The sequence below is a fragment of the Prionailurus bengalensis genome, chromosome B3 (assembly GCF_016509475.1).
Source record: "Prionailurus bengalensis isolate Pbe53 chromosome B3, Fcat_Pben_1.1_paternal_pri, whole genome shotgun sequence".
Taxonomy (NCBI): Eukaryota; Metazoa; Chordata; class Mammalia; order Carnivora; family Felidae; genus Prionailurus; species Prionailurus bengalensis.
In genome coordinates this window covers 139541521-139566355 of record NC_057355.1, presented here as the reverse complement: position 1 = coordinate 139566355, position 24835 = coordinate 139541521, and the positions used below count along the sequence as shown (strand labels likewise).

Sequence of the window (24835 nt, the reverse complement as noted above, 5' to 3'; positions counted from 1 at the left end):
CTGAGCCACCCAGGCGCCCTCTTGTTTTCTTTTTTTATACTCTAATTATTTCTGCAAGTTCCTTGGGGTTAGGACCCCTAGCCGTATCATCTCTGCATGCCTAGCCATCAGCGGAGAAAATTTGGGGCGGGCAAGTGGAAATGTAACAAGAGACCCGCACCGGAAACTTGTATGAGTTTCCTATGGCTGCTGTAGCAAATTACCACCAACTGGATGACTTAAAACAACACGACTTTATTGCCTTATGGATCCGGAAGCCAGACATCCGAAGTCCGTCTCCTCGGGCTGAAGTCGGGTGTCTACAGGGCTGGCGCCTTCTGGAAGCTTGAGGGGAGAACGCGTCTCCTTTCCCTTCTCCGGCCTTCAGCGGGTGCCAGCAACGGCTCGGGGCTCCTCACGACACTCCAGCCTCTGATCCTGCTGTCACGTGGCTTTCTCTGACCCTGACACTGCCGCTGCCCTTTTACAAGGACCTTTGTGGCTCCGTCGGGCCCACCCAGACTGTCCCCTATAATCTCCCCCTCTCGAGATCCATGGCTCCATCACCCGTGCACAGTCCTCCCACCCTCATCACACCCACGGTCCCCAGGGACTGGGTCCTGGCCATTCGGGGGGCTCGCTGTCCCCGCCGACCACAACAGGACTTCCCCATGTCCGAAATGGCGGATCCGGAAGCCAAGCTTCGTGACTCCCCGCCGGTTTACTTCTGCCAGAAAAGTTGGAGGATGTCTTTCCGCTGGGCCGGGCACACGGGACAAAGGCTCCTAGGGACGCACTGTTTACAAAGCTCCCGCACCTTGGTCTTGAAGAGCCGGCCCACGAAGACGTAAATCACCGGGTTCAGGCAGCTGTTGGTGAAGGCAAAGAAGTTGGCGTACTGCAGGCCCAGGTCTATGAACTTCTCCCAGAAGCAGCCGCGGACGGCCTGCACCTGGAACAGGAAGTCCAGGAAGGCAAAGAAGTGGTAGGGGGTCCAGCACACCAGGAAGGCAGCCACGAGCGTGAGGAGGAGCCCCGTGGTCTTGCCATCCGTGGAGCCCCCGCTCCGCGTGCCGCCCACCTCCGCGCGCCCTCGCAGGGAGGCCAGGATCTGGCCGTTGTAGAAGACGATGGCCAGCAGCGGCAGGAGGAAGCCCAGCACGTTCAACTCCACCATCCGCGCGACGTGCCAGGCCCCGGGCGGGTGCAGCAGCACGCAGGCACAGGTGTCGCTCAGTTCCGGGACGGCGGCGAGGGAGCGGAACAGGAACGTGGGGACGCTCAGGAGGCCCCCCGCCATCCAGATGAGCGCGCAGGTGGCCCGCGCCCGCCGCCTGCGCCCCCGCCTCCGGCTGGCCATGGGGTGCACCAGCACCCGGTAGCGGTCCTGGCTGATGGCCACCACCAGGAAGATGCTGGTGAATAAGTTGGCCTTGATGACCCCGTTGACGACGCGGCAGAGGAGGGCTCCGAAAGGCCAGCGGAACCGGTTCGAGATGTTCTCCGCCCAGAAGGGCAGGCCCAGGACGAACACCAGGTCGGAGGCGGCCAGGTTGGCCAGGTAGATTTGCGCCACGTTCAGGCGCCGCCGGGGCAGGAGGAAGACGGACAACACAAGCAGGTTTCCCAGCAGGCCGCAGGCGCAGATGGCGAGGATGAATTTCGGCAGCAGTCCGTGCAGCAGGTCCCAGGCCTCCCGAGCGTCGTCACAGGACGTGGCATTTGCGGGCGGGGGCTGGCTCCGGTTCAGGGACAGGAGCTCCAGGAGGGTCCGGGACGCCATCCGCGGCGACCTGCAACGACCGGCATGCGGCATCACCTGGGGGAGGCGGCCAGCCACAACCCGAGGCCCGGATGCAGCCCACCGCCAGCTTTGGGCAAGAAAGCTGTCTCGGCCCACGGCCGCACCTGTTCACTTACGTATCGGCCGAGGCTGCGGCTTGCAGAACGGGAGATAGCTGCCGTCTGTTCCCTTTGGGGAGAAGTTTGCCGCCCCTTGGGACGCAGGAAAAGACTAGGGCTTTGAACGCCGAGTCCAATTCCGAGCGCAGCCACTTGGAGTGAGCCACTGAAACCCGCTAACTTTTAGTTCCGTTTTCGAAAGGCAAAGCTAGTCGTATCCCTCTCGTGTAACCGTGGTAAGGACCAGGGACAGGGTCTATGGAGAGCCTGGCATGGTCACCTGGTCTAGAGGAAGCACTCGGCCTTATTAACAACCAGATTATTATCGTTCGCTCTTGGGCGGACATCAAAGAGCACCCGCTCTGTGCCAGCACCTTGCCAGGGAAAGGACCCAGCCCCCAGCCTGAAGGTGCTCACCGTCCAGAGGCGATGCAGACATGGAGACAGTGGGCGAGGACCTAAGAAAGAATCAGGAAGTGCTAGCAAGAGGTGCAGAGAGCGGGGATGTCCGTCCATTGGGTCCCAGACCAGTGGGGTGGACGGGGTAGGGACAACGGTGGGAGGTTTCCAGCACGAGAAGCCGGGCTTGCAAATTACCAGCAGTAAAACAACAGTAATAAAGCAGCTAACATTGATGAGATGATTTCTAAGCCAGACACCATTCGGAGAGTTTGACATTGACGTACTTTTTCATTTAATGTTCCCAGCAGCCCTGTGGGGGTAAGAGCCTCGTCATCTACATTTGCTCAGAAAACGGGGCGCGGAGGGACTGATCACTCGTCCACAGTCGCACAGGGGGCTGGAGTAGAGAGGGGATTCAGCCCGGCACAGTCTGATTCCAGAGGCCGGGCCTCTGTCTCCTTGATTCTGCTACATGTTTGGCTCCCAGTCGGTAGATGAGGAAGCCAGGCTCGGAAGCGAACAGCCTGTCCTGGGAGCCCTCAGTCTGTGCTGACCCGAAAGGCCACAGTCCCAGCCACACAGCAGGCCTGCCTCCCAAATGCCCACACGGAGTTTCAGCGGGGGAGGGATACGGTGGGAAGCAAGCAGACTGAGTCCCGCCGCCCTCTGGAACCCCACGGAAAGAAGGGATCGCATCCTGTACTCGTGGATTTATGGGCACCTGCCAGTCCAGCTGGCCACAGCTGACTCAGGAGACCCGTATGATCCCCACTCACACAGCGGTTCGCAGCTTGTGAACCATTCTTGGCTGGGTGACCTTGAGCAATCGCTTGATGTCCCTGAGCACGACTTTCCTCAACCGAGGACACGATGACTTTCGAGTTTGGATGCTGTGTGTAACTCACACGCTGTGCCATTCACACCGAGGTGTAATTTACCAGTTCCTCCATGCATTTGCCTACTGAGCCAGTATTTATTGAGCACCTACTATGTACCCGGCACTGTTCTAGGTATTTGGGACAGAGCAGTGAGTCAAAGTAGCAAAGACCCCTCAGAGGCTTCCAGCCTCGTGGGAGGAGAGAGCCCACAACAGTAAACATACTGAATAAAATTGTAGCACGGGGGTGGTAAGCAGGGGGAATGGTGAGATGGAATCAGTTTCCGGATTTTATATTGAAGGTAGTGCCGCCATGATTTTCAGTCGGATACAGGTGGGGAGAGAGGAAGGCTCGGATGATGCCAAGATTTTTGTCCAGAGCACCCGGACATACGACGTTGCCATCAGCTGAGATGGAGACGGCAGTGTGAAGATGGGGCAGGGTTTGGCGGCGGGGAGATCAGGAGTTCACTCTCGGACATGTCAAGGTTCAAGGTTGAAGTATCAAGTGGGGACATCAAGTGGGGATTTCCAGCGACTAGATATTCAAGTCTGGTATTCAATGACAAGAGCTGACACAGTGGACGTCCAAGAGTGGACGAAACCACCGAGGGAGAATGTAGACAGAGGGGAGAATGAACTGCTTGGCCACAAGTGGGGAGGTCAGTGGGATACACGGGGGATTAAGGGCTGGTGGCTGTGGAGTATCTGTGACATGGAGAACTCTGACCGAGTGCATACAGAAGAGTCGAGACACTCTTGTGCTGTAAATCCACAGCTAAATATTTATCTGGTTATTTGGGAATCGTTTTATTTATTTATTTTTTTTTGTGGAATTCTTTTTTTTTTTTTTTTTTTTACCCTGGAAACACTTTAAAAATTTGCAGTATGCCCTTTTGGCCTTGATGAGCTAAAAGATGAAAGTTTCAGGAGGATGTAAGTACTGAGCTCCCTTTTCTCAAGGAAGTTGGCAACAAATTTGCAAGTTGCACAGACTGTTGATGTTTATTTACATCACTAGGCAGGGCTCTGTGGCGATTTCACCAACCACAAGAAAACCTAAGACCCAAAGCTGCTCCTGCAGAAGTTAGTAATTTTAATTTTTTAAACCGTGTATTTTATTTTTGAGAGAGAGACAGAGTGTGAGCAGGGGAGGGGCTGAGAGAGAGAGAGAGAGGGAGGGAGACACAGATTCCAATGCAGGTTCCAGGCTCTGAGCTATCAGCACAGAGCCTGATGAGGGGCTCGAATCCACGAACCGTGAGATCATGACCTGAGCTGAAGTCGGACGCTCAACCAACTGAGCCACCCAGGCGCCCCAGAAGTTAGTAATTTTAAAAGATCTGCCCTAAGACACCAATTGCACCCACAGAGCTGCAGAAGGCGTTGTTACAGGTCGCTCTGGGAAGCGTGGATTTTCCATTCAGATCAAGCTACTATTCTGCCAATTAATTCAGCTCATTTTTGGTTCCAGTTTATCTCCTGCACAGGTAACAGTGGAAATGACAGCTGATCATGGGTCTGCTTCATAACAACTCCCCACACAGAGGAAATGTTATCGGTATCTTCTGATTCTTCTACTAGAAAAAAAATCAGTCATTTCCCAACATGATCCAATTCACGGACTCAAAGCCAAACTTCTGGAAGTTTCATCTGGGCGACTGGAACAACCACTTCTGGGGGATGCTATTCTAAATTCAGTTTCAGTTGTTTACGTTGGAACTAGAGTTGTATTTTTGTGATGATAATACAAATACAGATTTTGCTGGGGTGTGGTGTCATGGTAACAGCGACGTTCTTTCGAAAATAAGAGAGCAGTGGAACAGAAATGGACTTTGAAGAGGCCACTGGTGCACACACCGTTTGCAATTGCATATGAATAAGTTTCAGGATCCTACCAATTAAATCTTTTTTAATGTTATTTATTTTTGAGAGTGAGAGAGACAGAGCATGAGCGGGGGAGGGGCAGAGAGAGAGGGAGACACAGAATCCGAAGCAGGCTCCAGGCTCCGAGCTGTCAGCACAGAGCCCGACGCGGGGCTCGAACTCACGGACCGCGAGATCGTGACCTGAGCCGAAGTCGGACACTTAACCGACTGAGCCCCCCAGGCGCCCCTCAATATTCTACCAGTTAAAGTGGAGGTTAGAGTTGACAAAGTTTAGACAATCTAAAGATGGGTGCACAGGGTTACAGAACCACAAGCTTTTCGTAAGAAGGTCGACGATGAATTAAAAAAAAAAAAAAACCCCTAGAGCACGTATTTCCCTTCTTTGCTGCCCCATCATCAATCACTTTTAGGGGACCTTGAGCCTAAATGCCCGGAAATGTTACTGAGCTGTTTGTTAAAGCGGAACTCTAAATTTTGTTTGAATTTTGTTCCAAATCAATTGGATATCTTTAATCAAGGTAGTCAAAGAATGGAGCACCAAAACACCTGCTTTTACGCTTTTAGCAGACTGTAATTACCTTGAAAATGAAGGCATTTTGCAGAAAATAAAGGACATTTATTGCGAAAGGGAAAAAAATGTTTAAAGAATGCGAGCTCGGTGGCACCCAAGATTTGATTTTAAATCTCTGTAGCGAGCTCTGGCATATCTCAGTTTGTGGGAAGAATCTTTTCACTCGGGTAAATTCGTATTCCGTACAAGAAATGAGACGAAATTGAGAAAACCTACGATGCGCGGCCTCTAAGTTTCACAAAACGTTCAAAAAGGGGAAGTAACTACAACTGATTTGTAGAGTAAAAATATTACCTGGTAAAAATGTTTGTTGAAAGCCACTCTGAACTAGGGCATAAAGGCATCACCTGTGAACATACGTGGGCGAAAAGAGTTACGTGATTTTGTATGTAAAGAGTCAGACCTGAGAATAGCCTCTGCTTGGCAAAATTTGCTCAGAGATTAGCAGGTACCTCGGCACTTACAGCAAAGACATTTTCTTAAATACATTCTAGTCTGGGGCGCCTGGGTGGCTCCCTCGGTTACGCGCTCGACTCTTGGTTTCTGCTCAGGTCAAGCTCTCACGGTTTGTGGGTTCGAGCCCCGCGTCAGGCTCTGTGCTGACAGCTCGGAGCCTGGGGCCTGCTTTGGATCCTGTGTCTCCTTCTCTCTCTGTCCCTGCCCCGCTCATGCTCTGTCTCTGTCTGTCTCTCTCAAAAATAAATAAACATTAAAATTTTTTAAAAATAGGGGCGCCTGGGTGGCTCAGTTGGTTAAAGCGTCTGACTTCGGCTCAGGTCATGATCTCACAGTTCCTGAGTTCAAGCCCCACATCGGCCTCTGTACTGACAGCTCAGAGCCTGGAGTCTGCTTCAGATTCTGTGTCTCCCTCTCTCTCTGCCCCTTCCTGCTCGCGCTCTCTGTCTCTCAAAGATAAATAAACATTAAAAAAGATTTTTTTTTTTTAATTTTTAAAAAGAAGCTGGAAAAAGCAAGGATTCTCCCTTGGAGTCTCCAGAAGGAACACAGCCCTTCTAACACCTTGACGTTAGCCCAGTGCGACTGATTTTGAACATCTGACTTCCAGAATAATAAATTTGTGTTGTTTTAAGCCACTAAGGTTGTGCTGATTTGTTAAGAGCAGCTAGAGGAAATTCAGGCAATTTCGCCCTCCCTAGGGAATCAGGGGCTGCCTCCCAAGCCACCAGCAGAGACCTCTGACTTCAGCTCGAATCTGGTTGGTTTAGCAAACACTGCCCTCCGTCCCAGTGGACCCAGCTGTGTCCGTGGGCCCCCCACGGACACAGCACGTCTGCTCAAGCTGGGCTCATTTTGAAAGGGTTTGTCTTTACCAGCTGTTGTCTGTGTTTATATGACGTCGGACAGAAAGGAGAGCCCTTCCTTCACCAGTTCTTAGTTTTAGCTCTGATATCTGCCTGGCACATAGTAGGTGCTCAATAAACAGCAGCTATTGATAGTATCGGTAATACTCGATCTTATTTGAAAAACGTAGAGGTGATGTCGGGCAGGCCTGCTAGAGAAGATGATTCTGTAATTTCTACGTGATATTTTCTGAGTTTGCATATTTCAACCCTGGCATGTGCTACTCGGGAGACCACTTTCTTCAACGGATTGGGCCTCGTGGAATTCGTTCCAATTTCAACAGTGAGGTGAGATAAAGGCATTTGCAATGCAGACAGAGAGATGAATGAATCTCAACTCAGTCACATAATTAAGATGCGATTTTCAAGCCACAAAGAACCCAACCAATTCATTGGCCTTATGAAATCTTGCAAGCAACCCTGGGAAGACCGATTTGATTTTTAGAAATCAAAATTCGTAGATTGAAACTGGTCAGAGTCCACACGGAGCTCATTAGGGGCTGTATTATTCAGCCTCTACGTGTTTCATACGGCCTTGATGTCAAGAAAGAATTTCTGGGACCTCCATGAACTAGTCCAGACACTCCTCCTTTTCTGCTGGAAAAGCAACTAAACCCTGAAGCAGGCACACAGAATACAATCTCTCCCACTGATTTAGAATTACGTTTAAAACAAAAAATAAAACATACACGTAAAGAAAACAGAAAATCCTGCCAGGATTTCATTGTAAGAGGAAGCTTGCTTTGTTTGTTTTTTCGAACGAGACCTGAAGCTCCGCTCACACCTTGCTCTCGTAAAAGGAAAAAAAAAGAGACGGCTGTTTACTTACTCCGGGGATGAAAAAGCTCGCGACTTCGTCTGGGTTTTCTGATGGCGAGAGCTGCCTTCGGAGGTGTTTTCTGGGCTGAGAAGCACCGTGGAGACGCGATGGCCTTAAATTGCCCAACCTCCTCTCCAATGAGGTCACTGGAGGGATTGCCGAGAAAGTGAGTCTTTCGATGGAAGAAGCAAGCTGGGGTTTAAAAGGAAAATTGCTCTGTACTCTAAGGCTGGCAAGAGAGTATTCAGCTCCCAGCCCCCCTCTTTACTTTGGAGACATCTGGGGAGACCAGGGACTCTGCCAAAAAAAAAGTATGTTGGCCAATATGCCCTTAAACCATATTCCGGCATCATCCAGTCCCTTCGAGCCTCAGTGGACATTGAGTAATGACTGTGCCCCGTTCACCACGGGGTCCCACATGCCTGAGGTTTGCTACAAAACCTCAGCTTTTGTGGGAGCTGACTTCAACGTCCCTTTTGAGTTTCAGTCCTCAAGGACACACGGCCAAGAATCCGTTAGTGTGGACCCCATTAAACAAACAGTGAGCTAGGAAAAAAATTGACTCCTGCAACGTCCGGAACTGAATGGGATCAGAAACACTTTTCCTCATCTTCCCCAGCAGCTCTGAAGCCTATTTGTCTGCACACATCCAATTGAACTGCTCAAGACCTCCTGTTCAGACAGTAAGAAATTTCTGGCTTTCTTGAGTGTCTGGCTTCAAGATCCTGTCACTGAAATGCTCCTAACCCTCCCTCTTAAAAATTAAGACGCTTCAAACTCCCTCCCTAAATGCAGGAGAATGCATCCATGCCTGGGGCTTGAATTGTGGCTTCTGGAAAGGTCATCCTCAAATCTCAGGGCCCCAGCCCTCCCCACACCCAAGTCCTGCCTCTTGGATGCCCCACGTCCCCTCTTTAAAAAGAAATTTTTTTTTTTTTGCATTTATTTATTTTTGAGAGACAGAGAGAGACAGAGAATGAGCAGGGGAGGGGCAGAGAGAGAATGAGATAGAATCCGAAGCAGGCTCCAGGCTCCGAGCTGTCAACACAAAGGCTCAACACGGGGCTCAACACGGGGCTCAAACCCACAAACCAGGAGATCATGACCTGAGCCAAAGTCGCACGTTTAACCGACTGAGCCACCCGGGGGGCCCTCCATGTCCCCTTTTGATGCCACCTTGAACCCAACGTGTCTGGGGCAGAAGAATGTCCCCTTTGTCTTCAGAATCTAGGCTTCTCTGTTTCCTTTCTCTGTACTGACACCTCAGTGGGGACAAACTGCACTTTAGAACTTTCTAGCAAGTTTCTCCTGTTGCTAGATATGTTAAAATTGTGGAAACCGAAGAAACAAAGATTCCGAGACTCAGCAGCTGGGGAGCATTTGAGGGAGGAGACTGGAATTTGTCTTTGGGGACGGTCCCTTCACGTGAGGAGAGACCTGGGATGTTTTAGTCACGCAGACGTTAGGCGAATGTCGGCCAGCGTCTGGGTAGCTTTTCATCAGAGAAGGCCTCCAAATCCCAGGCCTTCAGTAACAAAGATGGGAGTCTCACCAGTGGAAACCATTTGCAGAGACTGACTGCCTTTTCTCTCTTCCATAGGAGTGGAGACTGGACTGCTTCTCACCAGTGTCTGTCTTAGGAGATGCCTTCCTGCCCAGACAGGCATTGACTCGGGAGGGTCCCTGAGACCAGCTCCGCGGGAGGTGAGCCACTCCGTCGGACCCTGGCCCCGCCTCACGTCGGGGAGAAACGGTGAGACGGTGAGAAGGGGCCTGTGTGTGGCAGGACCCTGTGGCCCCCACTGCTGGTGGCCCACTTGCCACGTGATGGCTGATGAGCGGGGCTTCGGGAGATGACTCTGTGGCAGCCTTGCCAAAGCCTTGGGGGCTCCCCCTGCGGGCGGGGTGGAAAGTTCTTTTAGGAATACGGATGTTCCTCCTATGGCTCACTCGGGGTGGGAAATGAAGTGGAGTTGCCCTCTGCCTCTGGGGCTGTGGGGAGAGGGGGCCTGAATTCCAGGGGCTGAGGGCAAGGCGAGGGAACCCCAAGTCTTAGGGACAGGGGGCCTGAATTCTGGGGAGGGGTTGAGGGCAGGGTGAGGGAACCCCAAGTCTGTGGGGAGAGGGGACCTAAATTCTGGGAAGTTGAGGACAAGGCGAGGGAACCCCGAGTGTTAGGGAGAGGGGGCCTGAATTCTGGGGGGTTAAGGGCAGGGCGAGAGAACCTCAGGTCTTGGGAAGAGGGGTCTGACTTTGCGGGGTTGAGGGCAGGGTGAGGGACCCCAAGTCTGTGGGGAGAGGGGGCCTGGATTCTGGGGGGTTAAGGGCAGGGTGAGGGAATCCTACATCTAGGAAGGGGTACAGGCCCCTGTAACGTGGAGGCAGGGGGAGGCCAGGAGTGGGGTGAGGGTCCTCTGGGGCCGGGGGCCTGTGTGGGGCCTCTGTAGGGAGAACAGGACAGCAAAGAGACTATTCTAAGGCATGAAGAGGCGGCTGGAAAGACACCCAGGGCTGCCGTGTAGAAACAGGACAGCCTGGCCAGTGTGCTGGGACAGGTCAACCTTCCCTGGATTGTCCCTGATGCTGATGCTGGGGACTCCAGGCAGCGGGGTCTCCTGAGCTGAGGGCTCGGGCTATGCTCCATGCATATTCCGAGAAGGTGAGCTTGAGCTTAAGGGACTTGGGGACACACGGGTCACAGTCCCACCATGGCACACACACAGTTCTCTGGTCACTAAACCCCAGAATCACCCTGTCTCCTCTCCTAGTCACGTCCAGCAGGTTCTGCAAGGTCACCTCCCTGGGCTCATCTCTACAGGTGACTTCCAGATGTCGGACACCTTCAGGGCTCTCGCTCAGTCCTCACAAGACACGAGCTGTCTCTTTTATCATCTTTACGTGTGGCCGCAGGAAAGGAACCGAGGCCGGCCCGCTTCTGGCCGGGACCGAAGGCCCAGCCGGCCGTCCTTCCCCTCCGTCCAAGCCTTCCTTCCGGCCGTAGGTGTTAGACAGTCACGTGGCAGACACGTCTGCGACAAAGAACTCCCAATCTCCTAGCTTTCTGAGTTTTGTCCTTCTGTCCATGCTTGTGCTGGATTAATATTCCAGAGCACCTGGATTTTGTCATTTCCTAGGACAACAGCTAAACCCCCTGGAATTCAGACTCCCCTGTGGTCCTACGGTAACACGCGGAGCCACCCTCCACCCTGGGACATTTCCTGACGGGTGACTCCTGGGCTCCTAATGCCTCTGGACACGCCTTCCTGTGAGCGTTTGCTGGAAATGCCCCCCCACCCCCACCGCCCCTGTCTTTCTGCTTAATGCGCCTCCGTCATTCAAGGCCCCTTTGGTCCTCTGTGAGCACAGGTCTGAGTGTTCACCTTCTATTCTGCACACACGTAGGGAGCACCTGCAAGGTGCCAGGTGGCTGCTGGGTGCCAGGGGGCAGGGAGGAGGAAGCCTGGCGCCCCCCCCTTGCCCCCGGGGGCCGCTCATGTTCCATGCGTCTGGCAAGCGATCGAGCCAACATTTGCAGCCAAGTGTGCAAACGCCACTATACGAGAGCCCGCAGCGTGCAGCACAGAGGGGGTGGGGACGGATGGGGCCAGGGTCTGGTGTCAAGATGCAAAATCCTACAGTTTGTAGGTGTAACAAGGCACAGATACCTGGAAAGCGACAGGGCGACGGGGGCCGGCTTGAAGGTGTCCCGGGCATGCAGGCAGCTGGGAGCACTGCCCTGGTCTGAGCCGACGGCCATTTAGAAGTGAGGGGCGGGGCGCCTAGGTGGCTCGGTCGGTTAAGCGTCCGACTTCGGCTCAGGTCATGATCTCGCGGTCCGTGAGTTCGAGCCCCGCGTCGGGCTCCGTGCTGACAGCTTAGAGCCTGGAGCCTGTTTCGGATTCTGTGTCTCCCTCTCTCTCTGCCCCTCCCCTGTTCATGCTCTGTCTCTCTGTGTCTCAAAAATAAAAATAAACGTTAAAAAAAAAATTTAGAAGTAAGGGGCTCTGGGCACCGGCCACTCAGCAGAAAATAGCCCACTGGGCCAGGGGTTCCACAAACCAGTGCAAGTTTAGAAATTTGCACATAAAACGCTGCCTGGACAGTGAGACTCAGCAGGCCCTCCCTGAGGGGAGTCAGGAGAATCCCAGAGCTAATGCAGCCAGGGCCGGGGTGCAACACTTGGAAATGACCTGTGACCAGGGAAGGTCAGCCACAATCCTCTATGTTCTAAAGCCTGAGCCAGACCAGGTCACGTCTCTGCCTGAAACCCTCAGGCTCCCCTCGCAGGGACAGGAAAGTGCTGGGATCGACAGTGGCCCACCCACAAGGCTGCACAGCCCTGCTGCCTTTCTCAGTGTCCTTTTCACGCTCCCCACCCGCTCATCCACTGGCTCTCTGGCCTCTTTGCTCTGTCTCAGACGTGCCACGTCCTCTCCGCCTCAGGGCCTTTGCACTGGCCATTCCCTGTGCCCGGAGCACCCTTCCCGTAGACAGCCACATCCCTCGGGTCCTCCTGGCCCCCACAAATCCCCCCTTATCAGAGAGCCCTTCCCTGAAGTAATACCTCCTCCCTTCTGCCCTCTTCATTTTTCTCACCACCTGGCTACACTGTTTAGTTTTCACTTCCTGTGTCTCCACCAGGCAAGGTGTTTACCTCTTTTGATGAGAGTCTTACTCCCGAACTCCTACAACAGAGCCGACGTGCTCAATCAGCACGTATTTGCTGAATAAATTCATAACCCTATTTATTTATGCTGCATATCGGAATATCAATAGTTTGTCCCTATGTCAACACGCACGTCCTGAACCCCTTGGGGGCTCCAGGTCCCTTGTGGGCAATGGGAAGACGGAGGTGAACAAAGCCTTTTCCGTGTCCCCTTGTGGAGCGCGGGGTCCGTCTGAGGACAAAGACAGGCAGGCAGGCAGACAGTGACTGCACGCCTTGGAAGGCAGAATGGTAATGAAGAGCCAAGGTTACGTCCGAGTATGAAGGCCTAAAGAATGGAAGTCTTGGAAGAATTATGGCAGAGGGATATTTGACTGGGGTTTTGAGAGATGAATAGGAGTTTGGGAGGTGGGCCAGCCAAAACAAACAAACAAACAAACAAACAAATGCAAAAACATTGTAGGTGGAAGGCCCAGCACGTGGACGTGCACAAATGTTGTTTGTGGAAGGCTTACTTGGAACTTAGGAGTCAGCCCAGGGTCGAGCCTCAGACCGCGTTTTCTCATTCCTTTTGAGGACCACTCAGCCCCTGCCCTGGCGTCCGCTCTGTGCAGATTTGCCCCCAAAAGCTGTTGTTTTGGTGCAGCAAAGCACGAAACGGTTTCAGATCGGAGTGAGTTCCCTGAGAACGCAGATACTCCCCTGGCTCTGGGGGAGGGGGGGCGAGGGTGGGAAGAGAGCCGGGGGACCCTGCGGGGAGGTCCCGGGAAGGCTCAGACCCTCAGTTTCTTCATCTGGCAGCGAAGGTGCCCTGCCTGCTCTGACAGCTGTTGCGGAGATGAAATACATCCACGGAAAACGTCACTCTTTCATCATATGGACGTTCACAGGATGAGATGAATTATGCGTACGTATGTTCCCAGTTTTATGGCCTTCCTCTGAGGAATCTGGCAGAAGCCGCCCATATGGAAAGCCCGTTGCCTCATCTTTCAGTCAGCCCACGGGCCTAAATGGCCTACGCGTCCGGCGAGAAATGGGGGCGTGAAATCAAGTTCGTTTCCCACGGAAACCAGTAGTGCTCGTATGTCTTTTGCAGGGATGGGATTGATGCTGTGAGCGTGTATCTCTAACACAAGAAACCAGGCCGTGCCCCGTGATCAGAAATGTTTCTACGACCTGGGCGCAGGAGAAATGACACGCTGAAGACAACCCGCACCTTCCCTTGAAGACTTGGGGTCATCCTTGGCTGTCCCAGCCCTCATGGTGGCTACAGATATGTGACAGAGACAGATACGTTGACGATACGTGTGAAATACTTGAATGGGGTTCTCCACTGGGCATTCGGAGAAGATGCCTCAGAAGAGAGCTAACGTTTCAGAGTTTGTTGGCGTAGATGTGTCTCAGGCAGGGCTCTCCAGAGAAACCAAACCAATAGGATATTTACCTATTCCTATCTAACTATCTATCCATCCATCTATCTATCTATCATCTATCTATCATCTATCTACCTGTCTATCTATCTATCTACCTATCTGTCTATGGATCATCTATCTTCTTCATCATCATCATCTATCTATCAATCAAGATATTTATTCCAAGGCATTAGTTCATGTGATTACAGGGGCTGGCTATGTCAAAATCCATAGGGCAGAGCAGAGGACTAGAAACTCAGGCAGGAGCTCATGCAGCAGTTTTGAGGCAGAATTTCTTCTCTGGAAATCTTAGTTGTTGTTCTTAAGGCTTTCAACTGCTTGGATGAGGTCCACCACATTATTGAGGGTAATCTCCTTTACTTAAAGTAAGGGATGTTCACCACATCTGCAAAAGACCTTTGCAGCAACCCCGGATTCCTGTGCGATTAAAGAACCAGGTGCTGGAGCCCAGCCAAGCTGACACGTAAGACTCACCATCACAGATGGCATTTAGAACCATGATCCTGGCTGGGATTAGTAAGGTGGCCCACGCAGAGAGAAGAGAAGAAGGCTTAGGGTCGAAGCCTGAGGAGTGCCAACATTTACATTTTAGGTGGAGAAGGAGGTGCTGGGCAAGGAGAACAGGAAGAGCAGCCAGTGGAAAACAGATTCCGTGCCGATCAAGTCTGGGAGACCTGGGGTTAGACCAGGCTTAGGGAAGCATGCCTCCTTGCAGGACTTCTCAGGGCCTTTAATACGCTTTTGAGCATTGTGAAGCCTCGCGAGGAAGGTGTCCTGGTTGCAGTTCTGAGACTTATCGGACCAATCAGGAGCCGGGTTTTGGTTTTGCTTTTGGTTGTTGTTGTCGTCATTATTTTGTTTTCACTTTGTTTTGTTTCGTTTTGAGAAACTTTGGGGAAAATCTTCCAAAGTAAACAATGGCACCACAGTGGCTTACAGAGTAGAAAGTGAGCCCTATGGCTCTAGGAGAAAATGATTTTAGAACTGAATTGAAGAGAAAGAATTCGGGCGGTTAATGGGGTGGGGGCACCCAGGAGAGACAACCAGTTCTCGCCATGAGAGGGTCTGTTCTTCCCCATGGAGCACGAGGACAGGGGTCAGACTGCCCCGAAAGGCCATCCAGCCGTCGGGATGCCAAGGTCCCACTGCTTTGTCTTCCTCCCAGTGGACAGGTACTTTGGGGGAAAAATCTGACTTGCAAGCAAGGCCCCGGTCCTCAGGTCTGATCTGGAATTCGGGGCGAGCGGGTCTGGGCCGCAGAGCCACAGGCCAGGGAGGGTTCGGATCCTAGCTCCATGACTGAGGAGCTGGGTGACCTCGGACCGGTTTCTGCGCCGCCTCCGGAAGCCTTGGTTTCTTGGTCTGTGAAGCGGGTCCTTTCCCAGAGTCTGAGGATCAGGTGAGATGCTGTGGCGACGCAGCCAGCGGGAGCTGTCCTGGGTTATTGCTTTGTTCTTGCGCAAGAAGGGTTATGTAAGCCGTCCTCTCTCTTGGCCGGGACCCCAGAGAGGAAACAGACAGACAGGGCTGGCCCTCGCTGTGGGCCTCGGAAGTTGACTCAGCGTGGACGGGGTGTCCGGGGAAGCTTCAGAACCCTGTCTTGGTTCATCTTGTGGGGGTTGTCCCTAAACAACCTTCCACCAAGTTGGAAGCCGGGAGCCAGGCCCTGTGGCCTCTACTTAGCCTGGTCTGGGAGGCCCTGAGTCAGCCTGGCTTTGGGGCCTGGGGAAGGAAGAGGGCAACAGGGCAGCCCCGGTCCTGGGCCAGCAGCCTGGGGACTGGGGTATTTAATAAACCCGGCTCTAGCGGGTCTGTGGTTCGTACACTCTGGGGGGCTTGGGTTTGCCCCTAACATCCTACATGACCTTGAGAAAGGCCTGGGGATCCTCCTTTGGAAAAACTCCCTCCAGCTCTGTCAGATGCTCTATCCTGCTCTTTCTTCTTCTTTTTTTTTGAAATTAATTTTTTTTTTCAACGTTTATTTATTTTTGGGACAGAGAGAGACAGAGCATGAACGGGGGAGGGGCAGAGAGAGAGGGAGACACAGAATCGGAAACAGTATCCTGCTCTTTCTTAGGGACACTTCTGTCGCCAGCTGGCATCGCCAGCCCTCAGGAGACCTCAAGGAAGCTTCTGGTGGACTCCTGCATTGCTGGGGGGAAAGGGGTCTGTGTGGACCCCGGTGGGCAGGCTCAAAGGTGAGTGAGCGCGTCCTCAGAACGATTACAGCGCCTCTGGCCGCCTCCCGGGGCTGCCGGAGCCAAGTGCCACAGACAGGCTAGCTTCGAGCAACGGAAATTTATTCTCTCACAGGTCAGGAGGCCAGAAGTCCAGGATCAAGGTGTCGGCAAGTTGGGGCCCTCCTGAAGGCTCTGAGGAATAGTGTCTTCTATGTTTCCTGGCTTCTTGGCGGTTCTGGGGAATCTTTGACATTCCTTGGCTTGTGGGACCGTCACTCTGATCTCCGACTACATCTCCTTGTGGCCTCTGTGTTTCTGTGTGTGTCTCCTCCTCCTATGAGGACCCCGGTCCTTGGACATAGGGCCCACCATAATCCGGTATGACCTCCTCCTACCTTAATGACCTCTGTGAAAACCCTATTCCCAAATAAGATCCTGTTCTGAGGTCCCATGTGGACATGAATTTGAGGGGGGGACGGAATACTATTTAACCCACGAGAGTGCTTTGATCTCTGTTATTCTTCACAGCACCTGGATTCTCATCGTATAGGCGAGAGAACAGAAACTCAGAGCACCTGACTGGCTTTGCCCGAATTCCCAGAGGCGGGAATGACAGAGCTGGCATGTGAACCAGGAACCTGGCTCCAAGCCCAGGGCAGTCACTGTCACATTGGTGCTGCCCTCTACAGTTTATGGAGGGAGCCCTCCTTCCAGAGTCATTAGCTCTGGGTAAGACAGTCACACTTAGGGTGTTAGCTGCCTAGTTTCCAGATGAGGAAACTGAGGCCAAAGGCCGTTGGAGGGGGGGGGTGAGGGGTTGGCCAAGATCACACAGCGAGTAGGTGGCGTGGTGGGGCCTCAAGGCCTGGCCTCCAAAGTTCTCCCCCTACAATGAAATGTTACCTCTCAGCATCGGGCACATGAAGGGAACCAGACACAAAAGGCACGTGCTGTTATGATTCCATCCGAACGAAATGTTCAGAAGAGGCAAGTCTGGAGACGGGAGGGTTAGCGGCTCCCGGAGCTGGGGGGAGGCGGTGCTGGGGGATTTCACGCGGGGGTGATGAGCGTGTTCTGGAGCTAGAGAACAGTGACCACACAGCTCTGGGGGCAAGCGGAACCCACTGGAATGGGTGAGCTGTCTGGCTTGTGAGTCATATCTCGATAAAGCTGCTACGGAGGACATCTCAGGGTAAGGTGTCAGCCTCCAGCCCCTGGTGTGTGTGTGTGTGGGGGGGGTGGATTCTGTAGGAGGTAAATACTCACGAAGCCTACAAGATTCAGACTCTGTTAGGGCAGAAACAGCCCCAGCGCGGGCTCAGAAGCTGTCCCTGCAGGAAGGCACCTTGAGGCCTTTCTCGGTGACCAGATTCGTAACCCCCCCCCCCCCCGGGGAAGTCACAAGCACCCCTCCTGAAGAGCGGTGGGGTCTTAGCAAGTAACTTCCCTCTCTGGGCCTCAGTTTCCCCATCATGAACTGGCAGTAACGCAGGTGCCCATCTCCCTGAGGGGTCACGAGGGTCTGAAAAGAGGTCAGCGGAGTGTGAGACATTATCATGGGGCCATTTGACCTCAGCCAAAAAACAACAAGCAAGCCATCAGGCTTCCAGCCATTTCCACTGCTGAATCGTGAACTCCTCGCCTCGCCCCTGTCCACCCCCCACCCCCCCCCCCACTGCTCCCAATCCTCCAGGGTTTGGTGAGAGGTCAGAGGGTGTGGCTCTACCATGGGCTCAGGGGCTAAGAGCAAGGAGAGAGGGGACCGCACTGCCGGTGGCTGCGGATCGAGACTTTGCTTTCCAAATCATGAAGACTGCACCAGGGACTTCAGAGATCGACGACGGCCCTCATCGCTAGCATTCAGTCCCACCAGGTCGCTGGCATTCAGCTTGCACCGCGACCCCACCTCCTCACCCACTCGGCCAGGGCAGGCTCAGGGGCCCACCGGTGGGCTTGCGGGGGGGCCGCGGAGGGTCGGGAAGGCAGGGGCCGCTCATGTTGCTGGGCTGGCTGGGGGCAGGTGGGAGGGCGGCTTTCCCAGCCCGTTTCAACCTGCCGAGAGCCCAGTTCACGCTTCCAGCCAGGTGGCTGGCTTCCCTCTGGGCTGCAGACATCCTAGAGTCACGCTTACCCTGAGACCAAAGTCCCTTAGAGGAGTGAGCTCCCTCGGGCAGTGGTGGGCAACTTTTTCCGAGCTCAGAGTCGCTGGGGAGGGAAGGGTGCAGGCCGAGTGGGAGGCGCGAGCTCTGGAAGGAGCACAGAAAATCTGTCGGACTCTATCCAGTTGTGGACACCAGGGCCAGAGGGCAGAGAACGAGCCAGGAAGTGGAGAGAGGGAAAGATACAAGGCAGGGGCTGGCTCATGACAGGCCTTGCGAGCCACGTTATGGATGTAGAACTTTATCCCGGGTGCCGGGACACGTTTGCAGGATTTCCTGTTAGAGACCATGGTCCTCGCCCTCACCATCGTCTTCATCACAGCTGTCATCACCATCATCATCACCATCGTGGCCGCTCACACGTGTCGAGCGTGTACCAGGCACCGGGCCAGAGGCTTTTCTGCGCAAATCCTGTCAACAGCTCTGTAAGGCAGATGCCTTTATTCGCCCCCTTTTGCAGATGAGAAAACGTAGGCCCCGAAAGGATCGGTGAGATGCTCCAGACCACACAACAAATAGGAGCCCCGGCCAGAACCGGGACTGGAATCCAACCCAGGTCTGCCTCATCCCAAGCCTCGGCTCCTAAACGCTGCTCTTTCGGGGTATAGCCCCTCTACGGTTGTATTTGTGCGAAGACACGTCATTGGATACAGAGTGAAGGATAAGAGCTGGCAGATGGTCGAGGTCAGTATCAGAGACGGCAAGAGCGGTGAGAGGATGCTCAGCCATAGAGAGAGGCAGATAGGTCCCGGAAACACATGGGTGGAATCTGAAAGAGGTGCTGATCCGGTAGGTGGGAGGGATGGGGGAGAGGGTGTATTGACCGATGACCCCCAGGTTTCCGGTACGGGTGCGTGGAGGTGTAGATGGAGTAATGCCACTTCTGTAGAGACAGAATAGAAGTGTTCTTTAATGAACGAGTGAATGAATGAATATGTGAGTAATGAGGAGGTCCCCTAAATGAAGTGGGTAATGAGTTCCCCATCGCTGGGATTATGCAAGCAATGGCTACACAACTGTTTGTTTAATCTAGACATTGTAGAAGACACTCCTGCTTGGAAGGGGAGGTGAGAGGGAAGGTCCCCAGTAAATATATATTGCATGCATGAATGATTGAACTTGCTGCCACCCCTCTGATTCTAGGGCCTCATGGGGGCTCGCTGGCACCTGGTGGGAGCTTGATGAGTTACCACTGTAGGAACGTAGGACAGGGGAGACTATCAAACCCTATTCAATTTTCTTACATTTCTACTTCGGTATATTTTAGAGCCTGCAGTTTAATACATATTAATGAGTTTACACATTGGGTATGCATAATCAAAATTCTTTTACTTATAGGGATACACAATCACAAGAGCTTGGACACCGCTGTTCTGCAGGACAGAAGCCCTAAAGTGGGTTGAGCAGAAATAATGGCCTTCTCGCTGCCTCTTGATTGCAGTGTCCTCACAAAACTAAGGTTTTCGGGAACCGTGACATGAAAAACCTCTGCAAAAACTACTGCAAAAAAACTCCTCGACCGTTTTTACACCCTTCATCCATTTCTCATTGTTTGTGAATTGCTCCCTCCTTACAATGTAACAGCTCTCTGGGTCTTTCACAGGACAATGTTCTTTATCACAGTGTCAAAACAACCCACTGGGCGGCTGCCCTCCTGCAGACTGATGGCTCCTCAGGCCACGGGGAGGACCCCTAAGTGACCATTAGGTGTCCAGAGCTAAATGACCATTAGGTGCCCATCACACACCCGCTGATGGATGAGTGCTACACATTTGCGAAGCACAGCCTCCTTTTTATTCCACTCACAGTCTGCGCGCGGTTTAACTCCATTAAAATGTTAAACCCTTCCTACTTCTTCAACCGTTTTCTTTCTCCAGCTACGAGTGTGTGTGTTTATTGGGGCAGAGGCGTGTGCGTGGCAGGGGCACAAAGGCTGGGCATCTTTTCTGACTCCTTTTGCTTTAAAATCTAGAGCTGGTTTGATGAGGATTTATGGGCTGTTTGCCATCCAAGATTTCCTGGTCTTTGGGGTTTCCATCTTCTCCGGAGAGGGCTTGCTAACAAGTATCCAATTACTTTGAGTGAATGAATGCTGTCCTGGTGTCGCTTGCCTTACCATCCTGGTAGCTCCTGAGCTCCACTGCTACTGAGCTGGCCCTCCCCGCCTTGGTTCTCCGCCACATGACGTTGGAGCGTTGGAGCCCGGGAGGTGCGTTCTCCTTACTCCCCACGGTGCCTGCCGGCCACAGCAGGCCGATTGGGAGCCGCGTAGAAAAAAAGAAATGAATCCTCCCTGGAGCACCGAGGGCTTGGCGATAGGACTGTCTCTTAAGCCTCTGGCCAAGGATGCTGGTCCAGCTTCCTGTGGCCTTACTCCTGGGACCCGCCCCGCCCCGCCCATCACCCCGCCCACCGCTGCCCCATCGCCCCGCCCACCGCTGCCCCATCCAACCACTGCCGGCCCCGCCCAGCGAAGGCGGAGCCACAGCCTCTCCGCAGCGCCGGCTGGAGGCCCCTGGGGGAGGGCGTTCTCCCTTCTGGGTTCGTCGTGTGGGGCCCCAGGGCTTCCTCTTGGTCACATAAGACCAGGCAGCCACGCCGTGACTCAGACCCAGCTGGCCCAAATGAGGCGCTCAGCCCTGTAGGGGAGCTTGGTCCCAGGATCAGCGCTATGGGGTCCGTGACCCTCGTGCCAAATCATTGGGCTGCTGTCCTCGGGTGGCAATTGGTTGGTGCCCTCGGTTGCTGAGACCGGGACAACGGTGGACGGGCTGGACTCCGCCTGAGTACTGCCCACCCCCAGTCTGAGCATGAGTCCCCGGCAAGTTCACTCAGACATCTCTCGCGGGCATCACAAATCAAACATTGAAGGGGTGGCGTGTCCGCAGAACGCTCGCGTGTGTATGTATGTGTGCGGGGCGGGCGGGCAGCGTTACGGGAAGGTGGAAGGCAGGTAACGTTGTTGCGCACCTGCTATGAGGCCAACCCTGAGACGTGCTTTATTTACAGCACCGTTAGCTACAATACCGGTTCTCCTCTAAAGAGCTATTGTAAAACCCGAGTCTGTTTCTTGATAATAAATTTATTTCCATACTGTGTGCCTAATAAAGCCTCACATTTATATAGCACCTTTCCTTTTTCCCAAGCACTTTCGTGCCTGTTAACGTCTTTCAGTCCTCCCAACAAGCTGATGTCACAGAGGACGAAACAGGCAGGGATTAAGTGACGTGCCACTAATTATCAGCAGAACTGGGGCGTCAGGCTCCTCCTCAGTCCTCTCCTCTGCACCAGCCAGGGTGCCTCGCTCCACCACGTCGCAGAACAGCCTTCTGGTCGTTGCAAGTAGTCATCCCTGTTCGAGTTTGCGAGTTCCTCGGAGACAGATTATACTTGCTTTTTTCTTCCCTCTTGCCCGCGGTGCTCAATACTTGCCTATACAGCAAGTGCTAGATAAGTGCTAAGTGCTCATCGAGTTCTTGTTTGGCACAGACCATCTTGCCCATGGGCAGGGGGAGTGATGGGATCCTGGTCTCCGGGTTCTTACCAGGGATCCCTCAGAGTTCAACCTTCACTGATCTGAGAAATCATCCTCCGGAGTCCCAGCTGAGAGGATTTAAGAGACTGAAGGCAAAACTCCAGCCAGGCCCCCCGCCTGTGGACCCAGCCGTGTCCTCAAAGCTGGGGTGGCAGTTCTCCCGGAGATGTGATCTGGCATGCTGGGGCAGGCTGGGACACCATGTGGGAGGGACACTCAGTCCCTCCCGTCCCTGTCCCCAGGCACCCTCCACTCCTGGGAAGAAGCAGACTGGCCCACGGGTGGCAGCAAATGGGAACAATAATACCGTCATGTATATGGAGCCCTTGGCTCTGGGCACGAGGTCACCCCATCCTCACGGCCTCGCCCGCTGCATCTTGGGCAGGGCGGGAATGAAGCGCCTGTGTCTGGCCGGAGACGTCGACTTACTGCCCAAGGTCGCATGCCTTCCGTTCCTGCTCCGGCACATCCTGAGGGGCAGCTGTAAGCGCACCCTCACCCACGTGAACCGTAGTCCTCGGGGCGGCCCTCACTGGCTGTTCCCCACCCACTCGGGCAGTCTGTGAATCTGGCGTTCCACCGAGATGGAGGTCCGTAGCGTGCCCATGGAGTTCTCCATCTTGGTGGACTCCGACACGCAGCCCCCCTTCTGGCACAGTCCCCGGAACACCTCCCGTGACTTCTTGCGGAAGCGCTTGCCCACGATCACGTACACCAGCGGGTTGAGGCAGCTGTTGCTGTAGGCCACGTAGGACGCGATCTGCGTGAAGACGTCGACGATGTGCTCATCCCAGCAGCCGGACAGGATGTTGAGGCGCAGCAGCGTGTCCAGGAAGGTGCTGACCTGGAAAGGCAGCCAGCAGGTGACGAACAGCAGCAGCACGGCCAGGACCAGCACCGTGGCCTTCCTCTCCGTCTGGATCTCCTTGAACTTCTGCATCTCGTTGTTGCGCAGCACCTTCATGATCTGCACCGTGCAGAAGGTGATGACGACCAGGGGCAACAGGAAGCCCACGGAGTTCAGGAGCACGTTGGTGAACACCTCCCAGGTGCGCGACGGGTAGACGATGATGCAGGCCGTGACGTTGTAGCCCTCGGCCGCGTACTCCTTCATGGTCCGGAAGGCCAGCATGGGCGAACTCAGGAGCAGCGTGCACCCCCAGATCACCAGGCTGTAGAGTTTGGCCCAGCGCACCCCGCGCATCCGGCCCATGGACATGGTTTTCACCAGGGCCAGGTAGCGGTCGATGCTCACCAGCATCAGGAAGCAGATGCTGCTGTACAGATTCATGTAGAGCATGGTGTTCACCACGCGGCAGAGGACCTCCCCAAAAAGCCAGTCGAAGTTGTGGGCGATGGTGATGGCCCAGAAGGGCAGCCCGCAGACCAGGATCAGGTCCGCCACGGCCAGGTTGCCCAGGTAGATCTCGGCCACCGTGCAGCTGCTCTTGTGCAGGCAGAAGACGCCGAGGACGAAGATGTTCTCGAGGGCCGCCAGCACGAACAGGACCCAGAGGAAGGGAGCCTGGATGGCGTTGAGCCAGCTCCACCACTCGGCATAGACGCAGCCCTGGGACGACGTCCCGTTGAGGGTGGACTCAAGCACCTGCGAGGTGATGTTGAGCATTTCGACGCTGAAAGAAAAGCGCAAAAGAGGCCGTTACACCTCAAGGTCACCAGAAGGAGGAGAGACAACTGACGCAGAAGGCGGGGGACTCAGCAAGCAGCTTCCAGAAGCGAGGTCGGGAGGGGCGCTCAGGCCCTTTCTGCCGCGTGCTCAGAGACCGGGGCGCCCCGGACTCCCTGGGGTCTTTCAGAGGGACCCCGTCTCCTTGGGCTGAGCCGAGAGCGCGTGTTGTTTGCCTGGCAGCTCCATTGGGATGTTTCCTTGGACGGTGTCCACCCGCGGCACCAACAATCAGTCTTGGGCCCTGGGCCTCCTCGAAGCTTCCGTGATGGGAGGATGCAAAACACATTCCTTCCTTATCGTGTGGGCCCCTCCCAAGGGAGCTGGGCATCTTTCAGCCTCTCGTGGCCTGGTCACGGTGAGTAATTTATTAGAGGAGACAGATGATATCATGCCAGACAGTGATATTCCAACCTGCCTCCGAGGCCACAGCCCATCTGCCCACACCCTGTCTCCTTCTGTCAGAAGGCAGCGCTGTGCTTCCAGAACCTCCCTCAGCCAAGTGTTGACGGCAGTCCGAGGTCACGGGATGGCAAGGGAAGGCAGGGGCTTTGGAACCAGACAGTTCGTATCTCGGCGCGTTCATTGGCTGTGTGACCTTGGGTAAGTTAATTAGCCTCTCTGAACCTCGGTGACCTACCTTGTAAAATGGGAGTACCAGAATCTACTCCTCAGGGCTGCGGTGGGAACCCAAGACAGTGGGCAAAAAGCTGTGCTCTTGGCTCAACGAGCACAAATAATTATCGACTTTTCGTGAACTTATGAAAACAACCGGCACCACTGTTTTCAGGTTCTTGCTCCTGTATTAGCGACTGTATCATTAACTCACTCCTTCCTCTTCCACTCTTGGGTGCGACTCAGACCATGGGGTGGTTCGTTTTCTGGAAGTGTCACTGTTCAGGCTACTTCCTCTCTACCCTCTGCCAAGAGGCACGGGGGTTGGACAGCTCCCTAGCGGTGTGGTCTTAGGCAAATTGCTTGACCTGCCCGAGCTTCCATTGTGTTTCCTTTGGAGTAAAACACTGCTCTCTTCTTGACTGGCTTTGTACGGCTGTTGCAAGGTCCAACTCAAGGCGTGGGCGTGAAGACCCATCGAAAGCGGAGAGTACAACCAGAGGGCAAGACTCAGTAGATGTTTCCCTAGTGCCCAGGGCAGGGGGAGTCAGGGAAGGTGGTGGGAGGGGAGCTCTTCCTGGGTGGGTGAGTCCTTCCGGGGCGGGCTCATTGGCTGGGAGGTGGGGGGTGGCGGGCTGAGCCACAGCTAAGGGAAAGAATTTGCTGTTCACCGGTGGGATTTCCTAGGAAAAGCCCCTCTGCTTCCGGGACCAGCTGGCTGGCTTTGAGCGGCCAGACTGGGCACCTGGGACTAACTCA

At 54.1% G+C, this 24835-nt stretch overlaps 1 protein-coding gene across 4 annotated transcripts in view; it reads right to left on the bottom strand.

Moving 5' to 3' along the window:
- Positions 1 to 214: 214 nt before the first annotated feature.
- LOC122469509 (B2 bradykinin receptor-like) overlaps positions 215 to 24835 on the bottom strand; it is a 51619-nt gene continuing 26998 nt past the window's right edge. For 2 of the 4 annotated variants that reach the window (XM_043556961.1, XM_043556960.1), the window contains one exon: positions 21305 to 23408. In XM_043556961.1, the coding sequence (XP_043412896.1) occupies positions 22304 to 23408 (1105 nt within the window). In that variant the 3' untranslated portion in view covers positions 21305 to 22303. Of the gene's footprint in view, positions 1773 to 7810; positions 7994 to 21304; positions 23409 to 24835 lie in introns of those variants that run through there. The other 2 variants (XM_043556963.1, XM_043556962.1) reach the window with 2 other exon arrangements.